At 60.0% G+C, this 17,800-nt stretch overlaps 1 protein-coding gene across 5 annotated transcripts in view; it reads left to right on the top strand.

Annotated features, from left to right (window-relative positions):
• BLM (BLM RecQ like helicase) overlaps positions 1–9,243 on the top strand; it is a 111,104-nt gene extending 101,861 nt beyond the window's left edge. For 4 of the 5 annotated variants that reach the window (XM_008275317.4, XM_051834324.2, XM_051834323.2 and 1 more), the window contains 5 exons: positions 256–455; positions 857–1,049; positions 4,173–4,295; positions 6,047–6,248; positions 8,957–9,243. In XM_008275317.4, coding sequence (XP_008273539.2) covers positions 256–455; positions 857–1,049; positions 4,173–4,295; positions 6,047–6,248; positions 8,957–9,116 — 878 coding nt within the window. In that variant the 3' untranslated portion in view covers positions 9,117–9,243. The remainder of the gene's footprint in view (positions 1–255; positions 456–856; positions 1,050–4,172; positions 4,296–6,046; positions 6,249–8,956) is intronic. The other variant, XR_011381053.1, reaches the window with a different exon arrangement.
• Positions 9,244–17,800: the final 8,557 nt, after the last annotated feature.

Here is a 17,800-nt window from a genome sequence, read left to right as displayed (position 1 = left end):
TTCCGCCCTCCAGATAGATAAATAGATCAAATAAATATGAAGAAAAAAGAAAGATGAGGAGGAGCCTGTGAGAGTTCCACTCGATGTCCTCATTTTACAGAACTAAGTAGTTTCTGGTTGTGCTGTGACTTTCCCTGGGGAACAGATAATCTAATTCTGTTTGTCCAGATGCATCCGAATGACGTCTCAGCCTCCTGCACGCGGCCGATGCTGCGCCTGCCCTTACTCATCCAGCTTTCTGTACCCTCTCCTTAGGGAGTAAGAGCGCAAAGATACAGTCAGGCATATTTGGAAAGGGTTCTGCTTACTCCCGACACAACGCCGAAAGACTTTTTAAAAAGCTGATACTTGACAAAATCTTGGATGAAGAACTGTATATCAACGCCAACGACCAAGCAATCGCCTATGTGATGCCTGGAAATAAAGCCCAAACTCTATTAAGTGGGCATCTAAAGGTATGGTATATTAAATGTTTATTATCTCACAGCGAATCGGCCAAAATGTATTACTGCACGGTGCAATGTCTTTTCCAAAGCCTAGAGATCCTGAACCTCTACATACTGTCCTGTTTGAACACATTCCGTTCTTAACTTGGAAAGAGATTTTAAAATTGAGCCCACATAATGCACACCCGTCAGAATGAGCAGGTGATCAGATCACTCCGTCCTCGTGTGCTGGTTAGGGCAGCGGTCACCCGGAGGCTGTCCTGGGCGCGGCAGGTGCCCGCGTGGCCGCGATCCCCACCTCCCTGGTAGGACAGGAGCAGGGAAGAACGTGTGCCCATAGTCCTAAAGGAAAGGCCCCGGGTGGCTCGGGTGTGCACGTACCCACTCCCGTGACTTCCTCTCCCTCTAAGGTAGACTTCATGGAGACAGAAAATTCCAGCAGTGTGAAGAAACAGAAGGCTTTAGTGGCAAAAGTCTCTCAGAGGGAAGAGGTGGTGAAGAAGTGTCTGGGGGAACTCACGGAAGTCTGCAAGTCGCTGGGGAAAGTGTTCGGCGTCCACTACTTCAACATTTTCAGCACTGCCACCCTCAGGAGGCTTGCAGGTAGGCGCCGACGCGTCCCCGTCACGTGGCCAGCCTTCACCTTGCCAGGGGACTTTGTTTTTTAAGTGACAAATACATCTCAGTCTGTGTCTCTGGGTTACAGACTCAGAGAAACCTTCTACACTCGTTCTTGAGAGAAAGTGTAGTTTTGGGGGGTCAGCGTCGTGGCATAGTGGGTTAAGCCATCTCCTGCGACGCTGGCATCCCCTCTGGGTGCCGGTTTGAGTCCTGGCTGATCCACTTCAGATCCAGCTCCTTGCTAATGCACCTGGGAAAGCAGCAGAGGATGGCCCAAGTGCTGGGTCCCTGCACCTGTGTGGGAGACCAGGAAGAAGCTGCTGGCTCCCAGCTTCAGTGTGACCCAGCCCTGGCCATTGCAGCCATTTGGGGAGTGAACCAGCAGATGGAAAATCGATCTCTCCATCTGTAACTTTGCCTTTCAAATAAATAAGAACAAATCTTTTTTAAAAACTGTAGTTCTTTAAGATAGGTAGATGATAGATAGATGTTTGACATATAATACACAGGGCTGGTGAGTTAAGCTGCCTCCTGTGACACTGGTATCCCCCTTGAGCGCCAGTTCAAGTCCTGGCTGCATCACTTTGGTCCAGCTCCCTGCTAATACACCTGTGAAAGAGGGGAAGATGGCCCAGCTGCTGGGGCCCCTGCACCCACATGGGAGACCCAGTGGAGGTCTGGGCTCCTGGCTTTGGCCTGGCCCAGCCCTGGCCCTTGCAGCCATTTGGGGAGTGAACCAGTGAATGGAAGATCTCTAACTCTGCCTTTCAAATAAGTAAATAAGTCTTTAAATTATATAAAGTAATAAGATATCTGTATGAAATACTTCATTGTTGAGAGATCTGTGGTGTAGTTTTAACTTAATACTTGCCCCTAAAGTTGGATGTTAGCCTATGGATAACTGAAATCTCTGAAAGCGGAGGCCACTTGGCCGTTGATGCGATCCCCTGCCTGCCTCCCCGCGTGTCCTGTGCGTGTCTGCGATGCAGGCCAGGGCCCTGTCGGGGAGCTTGTGTTTATGCCCTGAGCCCCGACCGAGACCACTGCTGTGTCCAGGGAGCAGCCGCTCGCTCGTCTGGGTTCTCTACACAACTCCGGTCACACAGCCCAGACTCTTGCTAGTAAAGGCCTGGAAAGTGAGTCACTCACGTGGTTCACTGGCCAGTGAGCAGCCCGCTCTGCTTCCTTCCTGTGCTTTCGTAATCATCGCCTTCTGTCCGGTGCCTCCCACTCCTGCCACCACCAGCCACCGCCGTGTTTCCTCCAGGCCCCAGCCACTGCCACTCGATGAACTCTTAAGGGAAACAGAATCCTGCTAATTAAACTCCGACTGTTTTTATTGGAAGAATCATTTTGGACTTAGGCATATAGGCCTAGGTTTTATATGAAAAATGCATTGAGTCAAAGTCATTGGTTTAGGTGTGCGTATGAACTCCTGTTCAAAGCCCGACTCTCCCGAGTTGCCTTTGGACTCGCTTTTCCCTGTCTTTGCTTTCCCTGTGTCGTCATGGACGTTTTCCTGAGTCACACGGCGTCTTCAGCCTCCTCCAGCATTTGCTGAGTTCCCCATGATGTGTTCACGTCGTGGGATTTGGGGACACAACTGCAAGTGTTCATGTCGCGTGCAGTTGGGGTCCAGGCTCAGCATCTGGGTCACTGGGTGGGACTGGAAAGGGTTACAGAAGCTGACCCTGGGCTCACTAACAAAAACAGCACCTGCTTCTTGTCTGCAGGTTGTGCAGCGCCCAGTCTGGCTTCCCAGAAACCCTGGGCTGGTGGCTTAGTAACGGCCGTCTCAGAGCTTTGCTGCGGTCACTGTCACTGTCTTGATGCCAGCGGCTAATGTAGCCTTCTGAGTGCAGCGGCCCTGTAGGTCTGGTCACAGCCAGCACGCAGTCCCCACATCACAGGCAGTAATGGCTCAGAGCAGCTGCCATTTGGCCATCAGGGATTGGAAGACTCCTCTCGGCTTCTCTGAGAGGCTCACGTGGAAAAGCGTGCGTCCGGCAGTTGATGGAACGCGGTGTTTTCCTCCAGGGCTGTTAGTGTGATTCCTCGCTGGTGTCTCCTCACCCCCAGACGCGAGCATTGAACATCTTACTCCCTTCTAAGACCACAGCAGCGCTCCGGGTGCAGCACAGATCCCACCAAGGCTGTCACTAGCCCTCCAGAAGCCTCTGCTTTGTCCACAGCAGGGCTGTGAAAGTCGTTCATTAGAAAGGATGTGAGATGCGCCCCTTGCTCACGTCAGTACATAAGGACTGTACCTCCTCTCTCCCACCGCCATTGCACCAGCCGGCAGAGCTGCTGCACGTCTACCCACGATGCCCTGTTCACTCCTCCTCGTTGACTCTGTAGCCGAGGCCCCCACTTCCCGCTCTTCCCTCCCCACGCAGCAGCCAGAGTGACCGTGGTCAGCCCCAGGCCTGTTGTGCCGTGTCTCTGCAGGGGGCACCTGGCTGCCTGCTTGTTGTAAGGGGAGACAAGTGTGGGCCAGGGCAGGGACAGTTCGGTGATGCCTCCTCGGGCAGGCTGTGCGGGGAGGAAGCCAGAGCTGGCAGGGAAATGTGGGTGTTCTCGTGTAGAGGGTGCACACCCTTGCAGCCAGAGGCGTCTGGTAGCAGGGAACGCGGACAAGGACGGGGTCTGCTTGGGCTGCACTTCCCAGAGCTGCCCTCTAGGCCCGCCGCCGCCTCCACACTGCCAACTTTGCCTCCCACGCCCAACGCTCTGCGGGCAGTTGGCTCTCACCAGATGTGCCGGAGGGTTGAATGCACAGGAACTTAAATTCCCAATTTTGGGGCCAGCTCCATGGCGTAGTAGGCTAAGCCTCTGCCTGCAGCACCAGCTTCCATATGGGCACTGGTTCGAGTCCTGGCTGTTCCACTTCTGATCCAGCTCCCTGCTAACGCACTTGGGAAAGCAGTGGAAGATGGCCCAGGTGCCTGGGCCCCTGAACGCAACATGGGAGACTCGGGTGAAGCGGCCATTTGGGGAGTGAACCAGCAGATGGGAGACCTTTCTCTCTGTCTCGCCCCTTCTGTGTCTGTAACTCTACCTCTCAAATAAATAAGTAAAAATTCCCAATTTTATGCCTTTGCACAGAATCTTTATCTTCCGATCCTGAGGTTTTACTTCAAATTGATGGCGTGACCGAAGACAAGTTGGAAAAATATGGCGCAGAAGTGATCCCAATATTGCAGAAGTACTCCGAGTGGACGCTGCCAGGTTCGGTGTCCCGGCGCGCGCGCACGTGTGTGCGTGTGTGTGTGTGTGTGCGTGTGTGTGTGTGTGTGTGTGTGTGTGTTGAGAGGTGCGCCTCCCTGCATTAGAGCCCGGTGGTTTCTGAATGGAGTCCCTGTGGCCTGCACCTCGTCAGCCCCCGGCCTGCAGCAGGCCCAAAGGGGTGCAAATTCCTGAGTTGCTCACGGCACCCGAGCGGGGCCTGTGGGCCAGAGGTTGCTGGTTCTGGTGAGGCAGGTGCCTGTGTCGTCAGGAACCCAGCACCCGTCCCAGGCCTGCCACGCTCCCCCTGCAGCCCTTGGCAGCCCCAGTGCCTTCCGTCCTTTTCTGAGAAAGGAACACGTCATCTGCTGTGCTGTCCAAAGATAAAGCTTACGAGCGCAGTGGAAGCATTTTGGGGAAATGAGTGTGCAGTGGGAGAGGGCTGCTATTATCAGTGTCACCGAGGCCTCCCCGGGGGTGGCACTGGCCGCCCAGCCATGGAAGGCACCGACCAAGGGAACTGAGAGCCAAGAGCGGTTTGGTGCGGAGATACTGGGCGCGCAGGGCCCTGCTGCCAGCTGACATGTTGCCCTGCGATGCGCGCAGCGGAGGAGCCACGTTCTAGAATGCACTGGGGTAGGGGTGTCTCGGGGATGAGGAGGAGCAAGTGTGTGTTTCAGCCTCTCCTTTATTGTGCATTAACAAGGTGCTGCTGCTTGGTAATTACCCCACTAAGAGCCCTGCTGTGGCCTAGTGGCTGAGATGCCCACGTCCCACATCAGAGGGCCTGGGTGCCGTTCCCGGCTTCCTACCAGTGCAGGTTCCGGGAGGCAACAGAGGTGGCTCAGGCAATTGGGTTCTGCTATCCCGGTGGGAGTTCCCGCCCCCAGCTTCAGCCAGGCCCAGCCCCAGCCATTAGGGACATTTGGGGAGTGGCCCAGTAGGCAGGAGCACTCTCCCTTTGTGTCTGTCCTGCCCTCTGTTTCTCTTTGTGTCTCTCTGTCTCTCAAAAAAGAAAAGAAAAAAAGAGAAAAAAAAAAAGCCTTGCTCTGAATACATTTGTCTGCATCAGGCCGACCCGAGCCGCGGCCGCTGCTTGGCGGAAGCCACCCGGCATGAGCTCGGCTGGTTTGGTGTCATTTAATCCTCACAGTAGCCACCTTCCAGGTGAGGGGAGCGGGGCTTTTTCATTGTCTGAGTTACACAGGTGGGCTGGCATGGCTCTGCAGACCCCCACAGACACCGTGGACTGCTGAAATGTCACTCCCTGCAGGCAGTAGGCGGGCGTAGGGCAAACCTGACCTGCCTGGAAGCAGGGAAATGGAGAGGGGCCACTGTGTGCCCTCGAGGGAGGGTTCGTGCTCTGTGATGCCAATAGCTATGAAAACTGGCTTTGCAAACAGGTGCTGTCTCCCCTGTTGCACGGAGCCGTGGAGACACAGTTCACGTTTCCCTCGCCTGTTCACAATGCTAACGCAGGCTGCCCGACCCTGATCTACCCAGCCGCTAATAGGCCCCAGCAACAGTGCGAGCCGGCCCTGGGGTCTCGCTTCTCCAAATCGGTGAATTGGGACTTCCTCTCATGGCAGACAAATGACCTTGAGCACTCGGGGCCTCTGTGACCCTTTTAGTCCCTACTGACTTGTGGGCTCCCATGGTGGAAAGACCTGGGCATCAGCGGGGCCCCCGGGCTGTGTGGGTGTTCACGGAGCCCCCCGGGGTCTCCCGTAAACCTGTGCTCTGTCCACCTGCAGCCGAGGACGCCTCCCCGCGGCCGAGCCCGCCCAGCCGCAGAGACTCGGGCCGCAGCGCCCCCGAGGCACCGGAGGAGGACGCACCCGTGTCTTCCCGCTACTTTGCAAACACGGCCAGGAACGAGAGGAGGAAGCGCAAGCTGCCAGCCCCACAGAGGGCCAAGAGGAGAAGGACCAGTCACGGCGGCTGCCCGGCCAAGGGGTAGGTTCTGTGCAGCACAGGGGCAGAGGACAAAGGGCCACAGAGCCGCTCTGGCTCGCTTTGAAGCGGTTATTAGAATAAGCCGCTGTGAAACATTGCCTCTCCCGTTAATGGAGTGATGACTAAGGCTTGGTGTGAAACAAAAGCGTTGCTTCAGATGTTGAAAACACGAGTGTCTACTGCTAACTGAGTTTACTGTGACTCAAGTTTTCTCGGTTGTAAACTCGTCTCCAGTGCTGACCCTACCTTAGACATGTTTTTGTTTGTTTTGAGTAATGGCCCTACTTATAAGTTTTTCCCTCCTAATATAAATCATCCGTGGCTGAACAACGAACAAAGGGTTCAGTGTCCTTGCGGCTTCTGGGACTGTCAGCACTTGCCACCCCACTTCTGCAGCTGCCGTGGGGTGTGAGCACCCCGAGGCCCGGCGCACCCCTGCCCCCGGCAGTGCGGCCTCCCGCCTCAACAGGGCCAGCCGGGCCTCCTGTCGCACCCTGCAGGCCCCTGGGCCGGCACACGGCTGCTCCGGGCAGACCTTCCCTTGCCTCCAGCGGCGCCCCTGTCCCGTCTGCTGCCTGCGCACGCGCACGCTGCGTGCAGGTGCCCGGGCGGGCGGGTGGGCGCACGGCCCCGGCGCGCTCACGGGATTGGGACAGCCAGCCCCGGACACCTCTGCAGGCGCTGTGTTTGCTGCTGCTTTCCCTCCTGGGTAATAAACACCAACAGTTGAGTGAGAGAGGAGAGAGGAAGGCCAGTGTGACCACACTGCCGCGTTCCCAGTCCGTCAGCGGACATGTTGTATGTGCTAATCCCCCGCAGCGTTCAGAGCTGAAAGTCTTGGTAAATGTTAGTTTAATTCTGTGGTTTCCAGTGCGCAAGCGGCCGGCAGATCTCGGTGAGGCCTTTTATTTCCTCCGTTTATTCCTGCGCTCTGGGGAATGCTCGTCGCGCCGTGGCTCGCACGAGCAGGCCGCCTTCGAAGACATCTGGCCACCTCCCCTGGGGCTCTGGCGCAGGAAGCAGAGGCCTGGGCCGGGGAGGGCTGCTCAGGCGGCGCTGCCCACGGCGCGAGGACCCCACAACGCAGGCCGTGATGGCTCCGCCGTGAGTGGAGCGCCTGGCCACGTCACCTAGACCCTGGCCTGCGGGCTCGTGGTCCAAAAGCCAGGCGACTTTGCCGTTAGCCCGCGTGATTAGCCTGAGACCAGTAGGTTGCCTCATTAACCTCCCAGCTCTGCGAGGTCTCCCAGCCCCCAGCCTGCCTGTCGGGTCGGAGTTCCTGCCGCCCGCGGAGGTGCGCATCTCCCTGACCCACCACAGCCAGATGCGTCTCGGCCCGGTGGGTGCCGTGGAGGCGGCTGCTGGCAGCTCGGCTCTGTAAATCAACATAAACAGCGGGCTCTCTCGGGGCCTCGCTTCTCAGCAGGAAGTCGGCACAGGGAGCCTCGAAGCCGCTTCTCTGGTAGACCTGGGAGACTGCTGCCGAGCGAGTTTTAGATGTCAGAAACCCTCTCCACCCAGCCCCGAGACCCCAGCCCCCGAACCCAGAGCTGGGAGGCCGGCCACGTGGCGCCCTGGTGCGCGGAGTGGACGCAGCCTGGCGTGAGGCTGGGTGTGGGAGGGGCAAGGGAGGTCTGGCTGAGGCTGCCCGCCCCAGGTCCCTGTAAACACGCCGGCCCTCTGGGCCTTGTTTGCTCTTTGTCTGACTGGGGGAAGAAGGCTGCTGTCTTAGGTCAGCAAGGGAAGGGGGTGCTGGAAGGCTCCGTCCCAGGCTGTTCCCTGCGCGTGAGGGCAGCCAGTGGGAGGGGAGAGCTGGCGGGCCGCAGAGCCGCGTGTAGGCGCAGGAGCTGTGGGGAGGACGTGGCCCCGCCAGAGGCAGCCAGGCCGGGGAGGCGGGCCGTGGCCGTCCCCGGGGAGCCACAGCTGCAGCCCGAGGCTGGCCAGGAAGGGGCTCGGCTCTGCTCCTGCTGGCCGCCCAGCGGCTGCAGCGGCCAGGTCAGGAGCGGGAGCCCAGCTCTGTCCTGGCCGCACTCGCCGGCTCGCTGGCCACTGTGTGCAGCAGGGACGCCGGCGTGCCTGACAGAGGGCTCGCCGCCTCTATTTGGAGGCTGTCTGCAGTGAGGGGCTCCCGGCCCATGGGCAGTGGGAGGTGCTGGGTGCAGACTGCGTCCTGTGGCTTGGTCACAGCCCCGGGAGGAAGAGACAGCGCTCGACATTTTCGGGTGAAGGGCAGCTGCCTGGGGCCCCGGGGCTGGGCAGGGAACGCAGACTGGCGGGGTGTGTAGCTTAAGGGAAAGAAGGCGTTCGCTTTAGCTCTTAAAAAAAAAAAAAAAAGTAGTTATTTATTTGAAAGGCAGAGCTACAGAGAGGAAGAGTGAGAGAGAGAGGGGTCTTCCATCCACTGGTTCACTCCCGAAATGGCTGCCAACAGCCAGAGCTGTGCCGCTCTGAAGCCAGGAGCCAGGAGCTTCCTCCAGGTCGCCCACCCCGGTACAGGGCCCCAAGGACTTGGGCCAGTTTCCACTGCTTTCCCAGGCCATAGCAGAGAGCTGGGTCTCTCGGAACTGGGTCTCAAACTGGCGCCCCTTAGGGATGCCAGCACTGCAGGCTGAGGCTTTACCCACTCCGCCACCGCGCTGGCCCCTTGCTTTAGCGGTTACTTTGGATTTAAATTTTAATTTTCTTTCTTTTCTTTCGTCACATTCTAGGGGGTCCACCGCCCGCAGGAAGCCGCCCTCGAAAACCAAGCCGTCCTGCGCAGCCCCGCGCGGCTCCCCTGCACCCACGGGGCCCGGGAAGCTGGGGCTGCTGGCCCCGCCCAAGCCCGTGAACCGGCCCTTCCTGCGGCCCTCGTTCGCCGTCTGCTAGCACCCAGCTCGGCTCCCCACAGACGACGCCTGGCGGCACCGTCTCTAAATTCTACTCGCATCGTGCCTGTGTAGACGAATGCTTGGGTGGTCTTCTTTTTAAAATAAACGTTCTCTTTTTAACAGCATGTTTGGCCTTTGCATGCCAGGGTGCCCGAGAGAGGCAGCTCCGGGCCAGGAGACCCAGCCGGGGGCACTGGGCAGCCACGGTGCCCTGCAAAGGCAGGACAGGGCGTTAGAGAGCGCCAGAAACCATGAGGGGGAGTCGGGGCCACGGGCGGGGCAGGCGCCCCAAGTGTGTGACAAACGAGGTGCCCCCAGCAGGTGCTCGGGGCCACGGGCGCTTGTGCCGGGCACCTCCACGCCACACTGGAGGGCCGGAGCTCCACGGACACCCTGGGGTCCCTCACCATGAGGAAGCGGCCATCAGTTTCCGCCCCTTGACCTCTGGCATAAGGTCTGGGTCACAGGCCTCCAAGAGGGGTTGGCTGGGAGCCGTGGGGCCGCCCGCTCAGCTGTGGGGACAGCACTGTTAGCAGCGGGGGCCCAGCCTTGGGTCGGGGCAGACTCCAGGCGGAGCCGGCGGCCGGACAGGACCCTCCTGAAAACCCAGCCTGTTTCCTGAGAGGCGCCGGTCATCGTCCAGCACACGCTCGGCCCCCGGGCCCGCCCGGCACCTCTCACAGCCCCATGCCAGTCACAGCCGCTCCCGCCACTCCAGCAGGGGCCCGGGGCCCGGGGGCCTTTGCCTCCCAAAGTCAGGCCTCACACGCAGCTCCTGGAGACGCGAGGTTGGAACAGGCACAGAGATGCCGGCTGCCCCCCCGCCTCGGCCTCTCCAGGCACCCTGGGGACACAGCTGCGGCCACGCAGAGCAGCCCCAGGAGGACAGAGGCAGGCCAGCAAAGATGAGTGGGGACAGCAGCGCTGCTCCAGGCTGGGCCCCACGCGAGCACGGGCCTCACCCCACTTCGGGAGGCCCCGGGTCCGGCCCTGCCCACACTGCAGAGCTGACACGCAGGTCCCTGCTCAGAGGACAGAAACTCCCAGAATATCCACTCCGTCAGGCCTTCCTACAGCCCTGGGAGGCAGGCACAGGATGGTGCCCTTTTTAGTGCAAAAGCCCTAACTCAGAGAGGTTATGTAACTTCCCCAGATGCACAGCGAGGAGGTGAGAGGAGGTGACGGTAAGTAGGTGACACACATCCGCATTTGCCCTGAAGAGTCCACGCCTGCCATCCTGCCCCAGTTCAGACAGAAACCTGAGAATCCATCCAGGTCTCCTCCCTGACAGCCAACCCCGGGGGCACCTGCCGTTCCCACTGGGGACCTGGGCCCCCACTGCAGCTCCGGGGATGGGCTGGGGTTTTCCGCAGAAGCAGCCCAGCTGCTCCAGGCCCCGTGATTCGCACTCCCACGGCGGTGGAGCCACTCCTGGGAGACTCCCGGAGGCCCAGCCCGGCTCTGGCTCTGAGCAGCTGCCTGGCTGGGGGAGTGGGCGGCCTGGGCTCCCACCCAGGCAGACGCTGCTGGGGGCGCCGTGCCGAGGTGGCCATGGTGAGATCCCCAAGGGTGTCCAGCAGCCACTTCTCCCCAGGGCACAGCCACGGTCCCAGGCAGGCTGGTGCGATGCCAGGGCAGCCCCCCAGCCCCCGCCCCGAGGTTCAGGCCAGAGTCCATGCGTGCAGCCCTGGGCCAGATTCAGAAAGCTGCTTTCCTACAACGCGCTCTCCGCCTCTTCCCACCCCTGCCAAGGCTCTCCCTCACTGCACTCCTGTTGGCAAGAGACAAAATGGAGGTGGGGGCCTAGACCCCACGGCCCCTGTGCTGGTGCCTCCAGGGAGGGCACAGCCTCCCCGGAACAGGGCCTGAACCAGGTTGCCGTGGCCGGCCAGGTGGCATGGATGGGGCTGGGGGCGCTCAAACACGCCAGAAGATTTGAGTTCTTGGGGATACCAGGATTCACCCCAGAGGACCTCTGTTCCCGGGGGCCCTCCACCAGCCCCGCCACACTACCATCCACCTACTGTCCCCGCCAGAGCCACGTGGCCCCAGGCAGGTCAGGCCTGGGCTGGAGAGGAGCATGCAGGGCCCCGCTTCCCGCAAAGACGCAGATGAGGGTGGTTACTGGCAGAAGCAGATGAGGTGGCACTGGGGGATGGAGGGAAAGGGGCAAGTGACAGTCCCAGGGCCTTCCAGGGTTGGGCCAGACAAGGCTGGTGGGCATGGGAAGGGGCTGTGCACACGAGACTGCGGTGGCCCAGTGGCCTTAGACAGGGGTCCCAAGGTCCAGCCATCCCCGTCACCTGGGAGAAGGGGCGTGGAGCCTGCTGGGTGGGTGGGTAGATGGATGGATGGACAGATAGATGGGGATATGGATGGCCGTGAAGAGTGGCTGCATAGACAGGGAAGGCGCCACCATAAAGGCATCTGCCCAGACGTCCCTCCCAGGGGGGATGTCAGGAGGGCGGGGACACGGCCCCGGATCAGACTCAGAGTCCTGCAGCCCGACTGACCGAGCCAGGCCTGTGGGGGCAGCGGCACCGGTCACTCAGACGCCTCCCTCTGTGCCACCTCTGACTTCACCAAGATCCTTGAGTGTTTCCTTCCTCTCGGCCTCCGTAGTCTCCCAGGTTCTCCTGCTCTGTGTGTCGAGGGTTTCGGTCCGCTGGCGCCCTGCTAGTGCTGGGGCAGCGTGTTTCTTGGCCTCAGACTTTGCAGGTGCGCCCTCCATCAAGTGCCAAGGTCTCTACAGTCCCCCAGCACCTGTGTCCGGGTCCCCTTTCCGGCTGGTGCATCTTGAGTGTACTCCCAGGTGTACCCGGATGCCGGAAGGCTGGATCCAGCCCGGGGCGGAGCTCCCACCCCAGCCACGAAGGCCCTGGGCAGTGGTGCCCACGCTTGCGTCAGCCTCAGTCGCCTGGCACCAGCGGAATCAGCCTCTCTCCTTTCTTTTTTAATTGATGTGAGAGGCAGAGAGACAAACACGGGTCTTCCATCCTCTGCTTCACTCCCCAAATGCCTGCAACAGCTGGAGCCAGGCCAGGTGGAAGCCAGGAGCCAGGAGCCATGGGAGTCTCCCACGTGGGTGGCGGGAAGCATCACTTGCTGGCTCCCAGGGTCTGCCCTGGCAGGAAGCTGGAGCCAGGAATCCAGCTCAGGTACTGGGGCGCGGGCATCTTGCAAAATGCAAAATTGCAAAATGCAGTTTCCGGAGCAGCAAGTCCAGGGTTGGGCGCCAGTTCCAGTCCCGGCTGCTCTACTTCCGATCCAGCTCTCTGCTGATGAGCCTGGGAAAGCACCCGAAGATGGTCCAAGTGCCTGGGCCCCTGCACTCCTGTGGGAGACCCGGATGAAGTTCCTGGCTCCTGGCTTCAGCCCAGCCTTGGCTGTTGCAACAATTTGGGGAGTGAACCAGCAAGTGGAAGATCTCTCTCTCTCTCTCTCTTTCTCTCTCTCTCTCCCTCTCTCCCTCTCTCCCTCCCTCTCTGCCTCTGCCTCTCCTCTATAACTCTTTCAAATAAATAATTTTTTTTTTAAATGAGAGCTCTGGACCCCATCATTGCTGAAGAAGCCCCACTGGGCTCCATGCTTGCGAGCCCTGGCGCCGCAGGGCGTGCAGGAAGGTGGATGGGACGGCCTTGTGCAGAGCTTAGCCACGCACCCAGCGCCCTCCCAGCCCCACAGTGAATGCCACAGAGGGACTGGGCCGCAAGACGCAGAACCGCCGTCCCCAGCGGGCGTTTTGCCGCGAGACTGGAGGTGGAGGAAACAGGAGAGATCGAGTGTGAGTGATGTTTCCCAGGCCAGCCGGCCTGCGGGATCGAGCGAGGTCATGTTACCCCCGGGCCTGCCTGTGAGCAGAGTGCTGGCTCCCGGCTGGACAGGGATGGGGGTGGGCGGGGCTCCAGACATCAATGTGCAATGGAGGTTTTCTAGAAAAACAGTTCCAGGGGTCATGGTTGGGCGCTGTTGATAAAGCTACCTGTGATGCCAGCACCCTTGTAAGCAGACCCCAGGGAGTCCCGGCTGCTCCACTTCCCACCCAGCTCCTTGCTAACGCGCATGGGAGAGCAGCAACAGGAGACTGAAGTCCTTGGGCCCCTGCACGCCTGTGCGCCCCTATGGGAGACCCAGTTCAGTCCTAACTGTTGTGGGCATTTAGGGACTGAACCAGTGGGTGGAAACTCTGTCTCTCAAATATTGTGGGATTTTTTTTTGAAATTTTGATGTAAAAATTCGGGAATCCATGTGTAGTTTTTTTCAAAGCACAAATTTTTCATGAACTTCTCAAGAGCCCCCGTGCAAATGTGCTGCGAGTATTTCCCGGGAGCGTGGCAGGTGCCACACACTCCCCCCGGGGGACACACGGGGCGGGGGGGGGCACGAGCAGCCCCCATTGTGGGGGAGACTGGGACTGAATAATCCACAGGACGGAGTGGGGAGGGGAGGGGACATTTCCAGGAGTGCTCCCAAGAGGGGCTGGTGGTGCCCCCAGCAGGCTGAGCGGCCGCCTGTATCAGGGGTATGTGCCAGTTCCCGTCCTGGCTGCTCCACTTGCAATCCAGTTCCCACAGCAAAGGATGGTCCAAGTGCTTGGGCCCTTGTCATCTACGTGGGAGACCTGGATGGAGCGCCAGGCTCCTGGCTTCAGCCCTGGCTGTTGTGGCCATTTGGGGAGTGAATCAGCGGATGGAAGACCTCTCTCTCTCTCTGTCTCTTCCTCTCTCTCTGTCACTCTGCCGCTTATATAAATAAATAAATCTTTAAAAAAAGAAATGTCCCAGGGAGAAATTAAACCACAGGTTTAAGGTAAACAGTGAGGTTCCTTTTCCTATCTCTTAAAAAAAATGCGCTAATAAAATACTGGTTACCTTGTGGCATGGGTCTATTCTGAGCGTGCCCACTGAGTGACTGGTGCCGCCCCGGGCCTGAGCTGTGTCCTCAGCGTGGTGCAGCGCTCTGGCCCCACTGCTTGTCCCCTTTCGCATCTGAATCATCGAGTCAGGTCTGGACCCAGACGCTCCGCTCCTGGCTGGCTGATGTCACCAGGCCGCCCCACCCAGGACGCGCGGGGCAGGTCACGGTGGGAGGGTCAAGCTTGAGGTCAGTCTCTGACCAAACTGTGCTGGCAGCTCCCTCCCGGACGGATGCGGCCGGACCCGACACCTCCCCAGCCCCCAGCCCCCAGCCCCGATTTCCTGCCCGCTCCCGAAGACCAGCATGTGTCCGGAGGTCACCAGCGAGCCCCCGAGCAGGGCGGGGCCAGGACGCGGGAGGCGGGGCCACTCGGGGGTAGGGGGCGGGGAAGGTCGGGGCGCTGGGTCTAGCAGCAGCCCTCCTGCGAGCGCAGGGTCGGCGTTCCCCGGGAAGGCCATGGCCAGTTCCTCCGCAAGACCCGCAGCAGGAACGGGGCTCCCCACGCTACACACAAGGTCCTCCCTGCCCTCGGGGGTGGGCTCCCCTAGTCCCAGGCCCCAGATCTGGAGTCAGCCTCGCCAGTTCTTCCAACCTGTCTGGCGCGCACGTGCTGTGTGACCTTGGGCAGGGCACGTCGCCAGTAGGAGGCTGGGGATCAGGTTTGTGCACCCAGGTGCACGTGCCATGGGGAGCAGTGTCCAGCGCACGGGTTCCCCTCAGCAGAGCTGCGTGCCCTCGATCTCACGGCTCAGGGTCAGGCCAGGCACACGCACCCACGTCCCTCCGGCTGGGGAGGCACAGGTCCCGCCCGCAGCCCCTGAGCTTTGGCGGCATGGGCCCTGGGGTTTGTAGGCTTCAAAGGGGCAGAGTGAGAGGAGGGTGCAGGCGCAATTGTTTGAAAGGAGGGGCGTGGACCCACAAGCCAAGAAGACCAATGGGCGCGTTGGAGGTGCCGGCCCCTGGCTAGGCAGAAGGGGCCTGGGGCTCCGGGTGTTGCAGGGGCTGGAAAAGACCTGTAGCGCCGTAAGGGCGGCCTCAGCGGGGGCTTTCGCAGGCCACGGAGCAGCAGACCGAAGCCACACGGCCGCATGCGTGTCCGTCCCCCCCCCCGGAGACCCACGCAGCCCGAGGCAGAGAAGACTTAGGGAGCCAGTGGCCCGCGAGTGGGAGGAGCAGGAGCCGCGGAGCAGGTGCGCCCAGGGCGGTGTCAGAGAGGCGGCGTCCTGGCCGCGGGGGCCGCCCAACACCTGGAGCAGAAGCCGGCGGAGGAACGCCAGGAAAGGCAGAAGCTGGGGCGGAGCCTGCTGGCCGTGGTGCTGGGCGTCCGAGAGCCAGCAGGAGCTCAGAAAAATCCCTCGGTTTTTCCGCAAGCCACGCCCACTGCCGGGCCCCTGCAGGGGCAGGGACTTCCCAGACCCAGCCTTGTGCCACCTGGGAAAGCGGACATGGAAGAGGCCAGAGGGCACAGCACCGCTCAGCAATGAAATTCAGCAAACGGCTTAAAAGAGTGCTTTTACGAGTACTAATAATGTTGATTATTTTTTAAAGATTTATTTATTTATTTGAAAGGCAGGGTTATAGAAAGGCAGAGCCAAAGAGAGAGAGGTCTTCCATCTGCTGGTTCACTCCCCAAATGGCTGCAACAGCCGGAGCTGGGCCAATCCGAAGCCAGGAGCCAGGAGCCAGGAGCCAGGAGCCAGGAGCCAGGAGCCAGGAGCCAGGAGCTTCTTCTGGGTCTCCCATGCAGGTGCAAGGGCCCAAGCACTTGAGCCATCTTCCACTGTTTTTCCAGCAGCGTTAGCAGGGACCTGAGCCGGCGCCCATATGAGATGCCAGCCCTGCAGGCGGCGTCTTTACCCGCTATACCACAGCTCCAGCCCCTATTATTTACTGTATTCTGCTCGAAAGGTAGAGCGACAGAGGGACAGAGAGATCTTAAATTCTGCTGGCTCACCCTACCCCACCCCTAAAATGACTGCAACAACCAGGGCTGGTCCAGGTCAAAGCCAGGAGCCTGGAACTCCATCCGGGTCTCTTATGTGGCTGGCAGGGGCCAAGGTGCGCATTGGCAGGAAGCTGGATCGGAAGTGGAGCAACTGGGACTCCCACACAGGATATGGGCGGCCGGAGCAGCAGCCCAGCCCTGAACAGCACAGAAGGCGTCCAGCTTCCTGTTAATGCAGACCCTGGGAGGAAGCATGACAGCTCAAGTTCTTGGGTTCCTGCCACCTTCACGGGAGACCTGGGTGGAGTTCCTGGCTCCTGGCTTCAGCCCAGCCCAGCCCCAGTCACTTAGGGCATTTGGGGGAGCGACCCAGCATAGGAGAGCTCCTTGTCTTCCTTTCTCCCGGCCTCTCTAACAGGTAATAATTAAAAACATAAAAATCTCACCCTTGAAGTGCTTGGCCCAGTGGGTAAGACACGGGTTAGGTTGCCCGGATGTTCAGATGCGCCAGGCTGAAGCCAGGAGCCAAGAACTCCATCCGGGTCACACTGGGGTGTCAGGGACCCAGCACTTGACAGTACTTGCTATTTCCCAGGGTGCACATAACAGGAAGCTGGAATTGGGATCAAGGCTGGACCTCGAACCCAGCGCTCCGGAATGGGATGCAAGTGTCTCTAGGGGCGTCTTAACTGCTTTGCTGAATGCCTACATACACACATGCACATGCATGCACACGCACACGCATGCAGACACGCAGGCACACACACATGCACACCCTGCAGATGGCTCTTCTGAGCAGCCGGAGTCGAGAAGCGCTGCGTTTTAAGCTGTGTGAGTCACTGACACTTTAGTGTAAATGAGCTTTGCAGGAAGACGGCCACAGGACCGAGAGTCTCTGGAGGGCCCGGGTGGCACTGCGGTGCCCTGCCTGGAAGCACCCCTGAGCCCTGCTTGCCAGAGGTGCCTGTCCCCGTCCTGGGACCCTCAGTCCCTGTGGCGGGTGCCCATCCCAGAGGATCTGGGACACACCTGGCTGGAGCTGTCTCCCCTGCAGCCAGGGTGAGCTCCCTGAGACCCGACTGTCCCCGTCACCCTCACCGCCTCACCTCTACCTCTCAAGCAGAGCCTCAGCTCCTGCCATTTGCACCCCACATCTAGCCGCCCTGTCTGAGCTCTGCTTCGCACACCAGCCGGCCTTTGCACCTGCTTCTTCCTCTACCGGGAGCCCCTCCCCCTGGAAGCCTACCCTGGCACGACTCCCCCAGGCTGGCCGGGCCCCTCCTCGGGGTCCCCACCGTCCCTCCCTGTGGCTGTGAGCCCCGTGGGCTGCCCTGGCTCTGCCTCACCCTCGTGGCCCAGAGCCCGGGCGAGGGCCTGGTGCCCAGCAGGCAGGGAGGCATGCCAAGCCTAGCCAAGTCCCTAGCCCTCAGAGCCTGTGTCTCCTCCCGAGAACAGGGACACGATAAGCTCCTTGATAGGAATAAAGAAGAGAATGTGCGATCTCTTCGCTATTTTTAGTTTAAGGTTTGTTGAAAGAATGATAATGAGATAGGAACTTAAGTTGGGGGGGGGGAGCCAGCGGAGCAGGAGGGGGACAGTGACACAGGAATAAAGGAAGCACCAAGCCTCGCTTTCTCGGAGCTGGCTGAGGGTCGGGGTGCTGGGGGCGGCTCTGATCACAATGGAAGGTCTTGGGTGAGCTGGGCCAGGGCTTCAAGCCCCCTGGGAACCCCTCAGAGTGCTCCCTCTTTAACACAGTATCCCACACTGCTCACACAATCACAGCTCACTCGCTGGGCATGGGGGGGGGTGAGTTGAGG

The sequence above is a fragment of the Oryctolagus cuniculus genome, chromosome 12, assembly GCF_964237555.1.
Source record: "Oryctolagus cuniculus chromosome 12, mOryCun1.1, whole genome shotgun sequence".
In the NCBI taxonomy this organism is placed as follows: domain Eukaryota; kingdom Metazoa; phylum Chordata; class Mammalia; order Lagomorpha; family Leporidae; genus Oryctolagus; species Oryctolagus cuniculus.
This window is presented reverse-complemented; position numbering and strand designations above follow the sequence as displayed.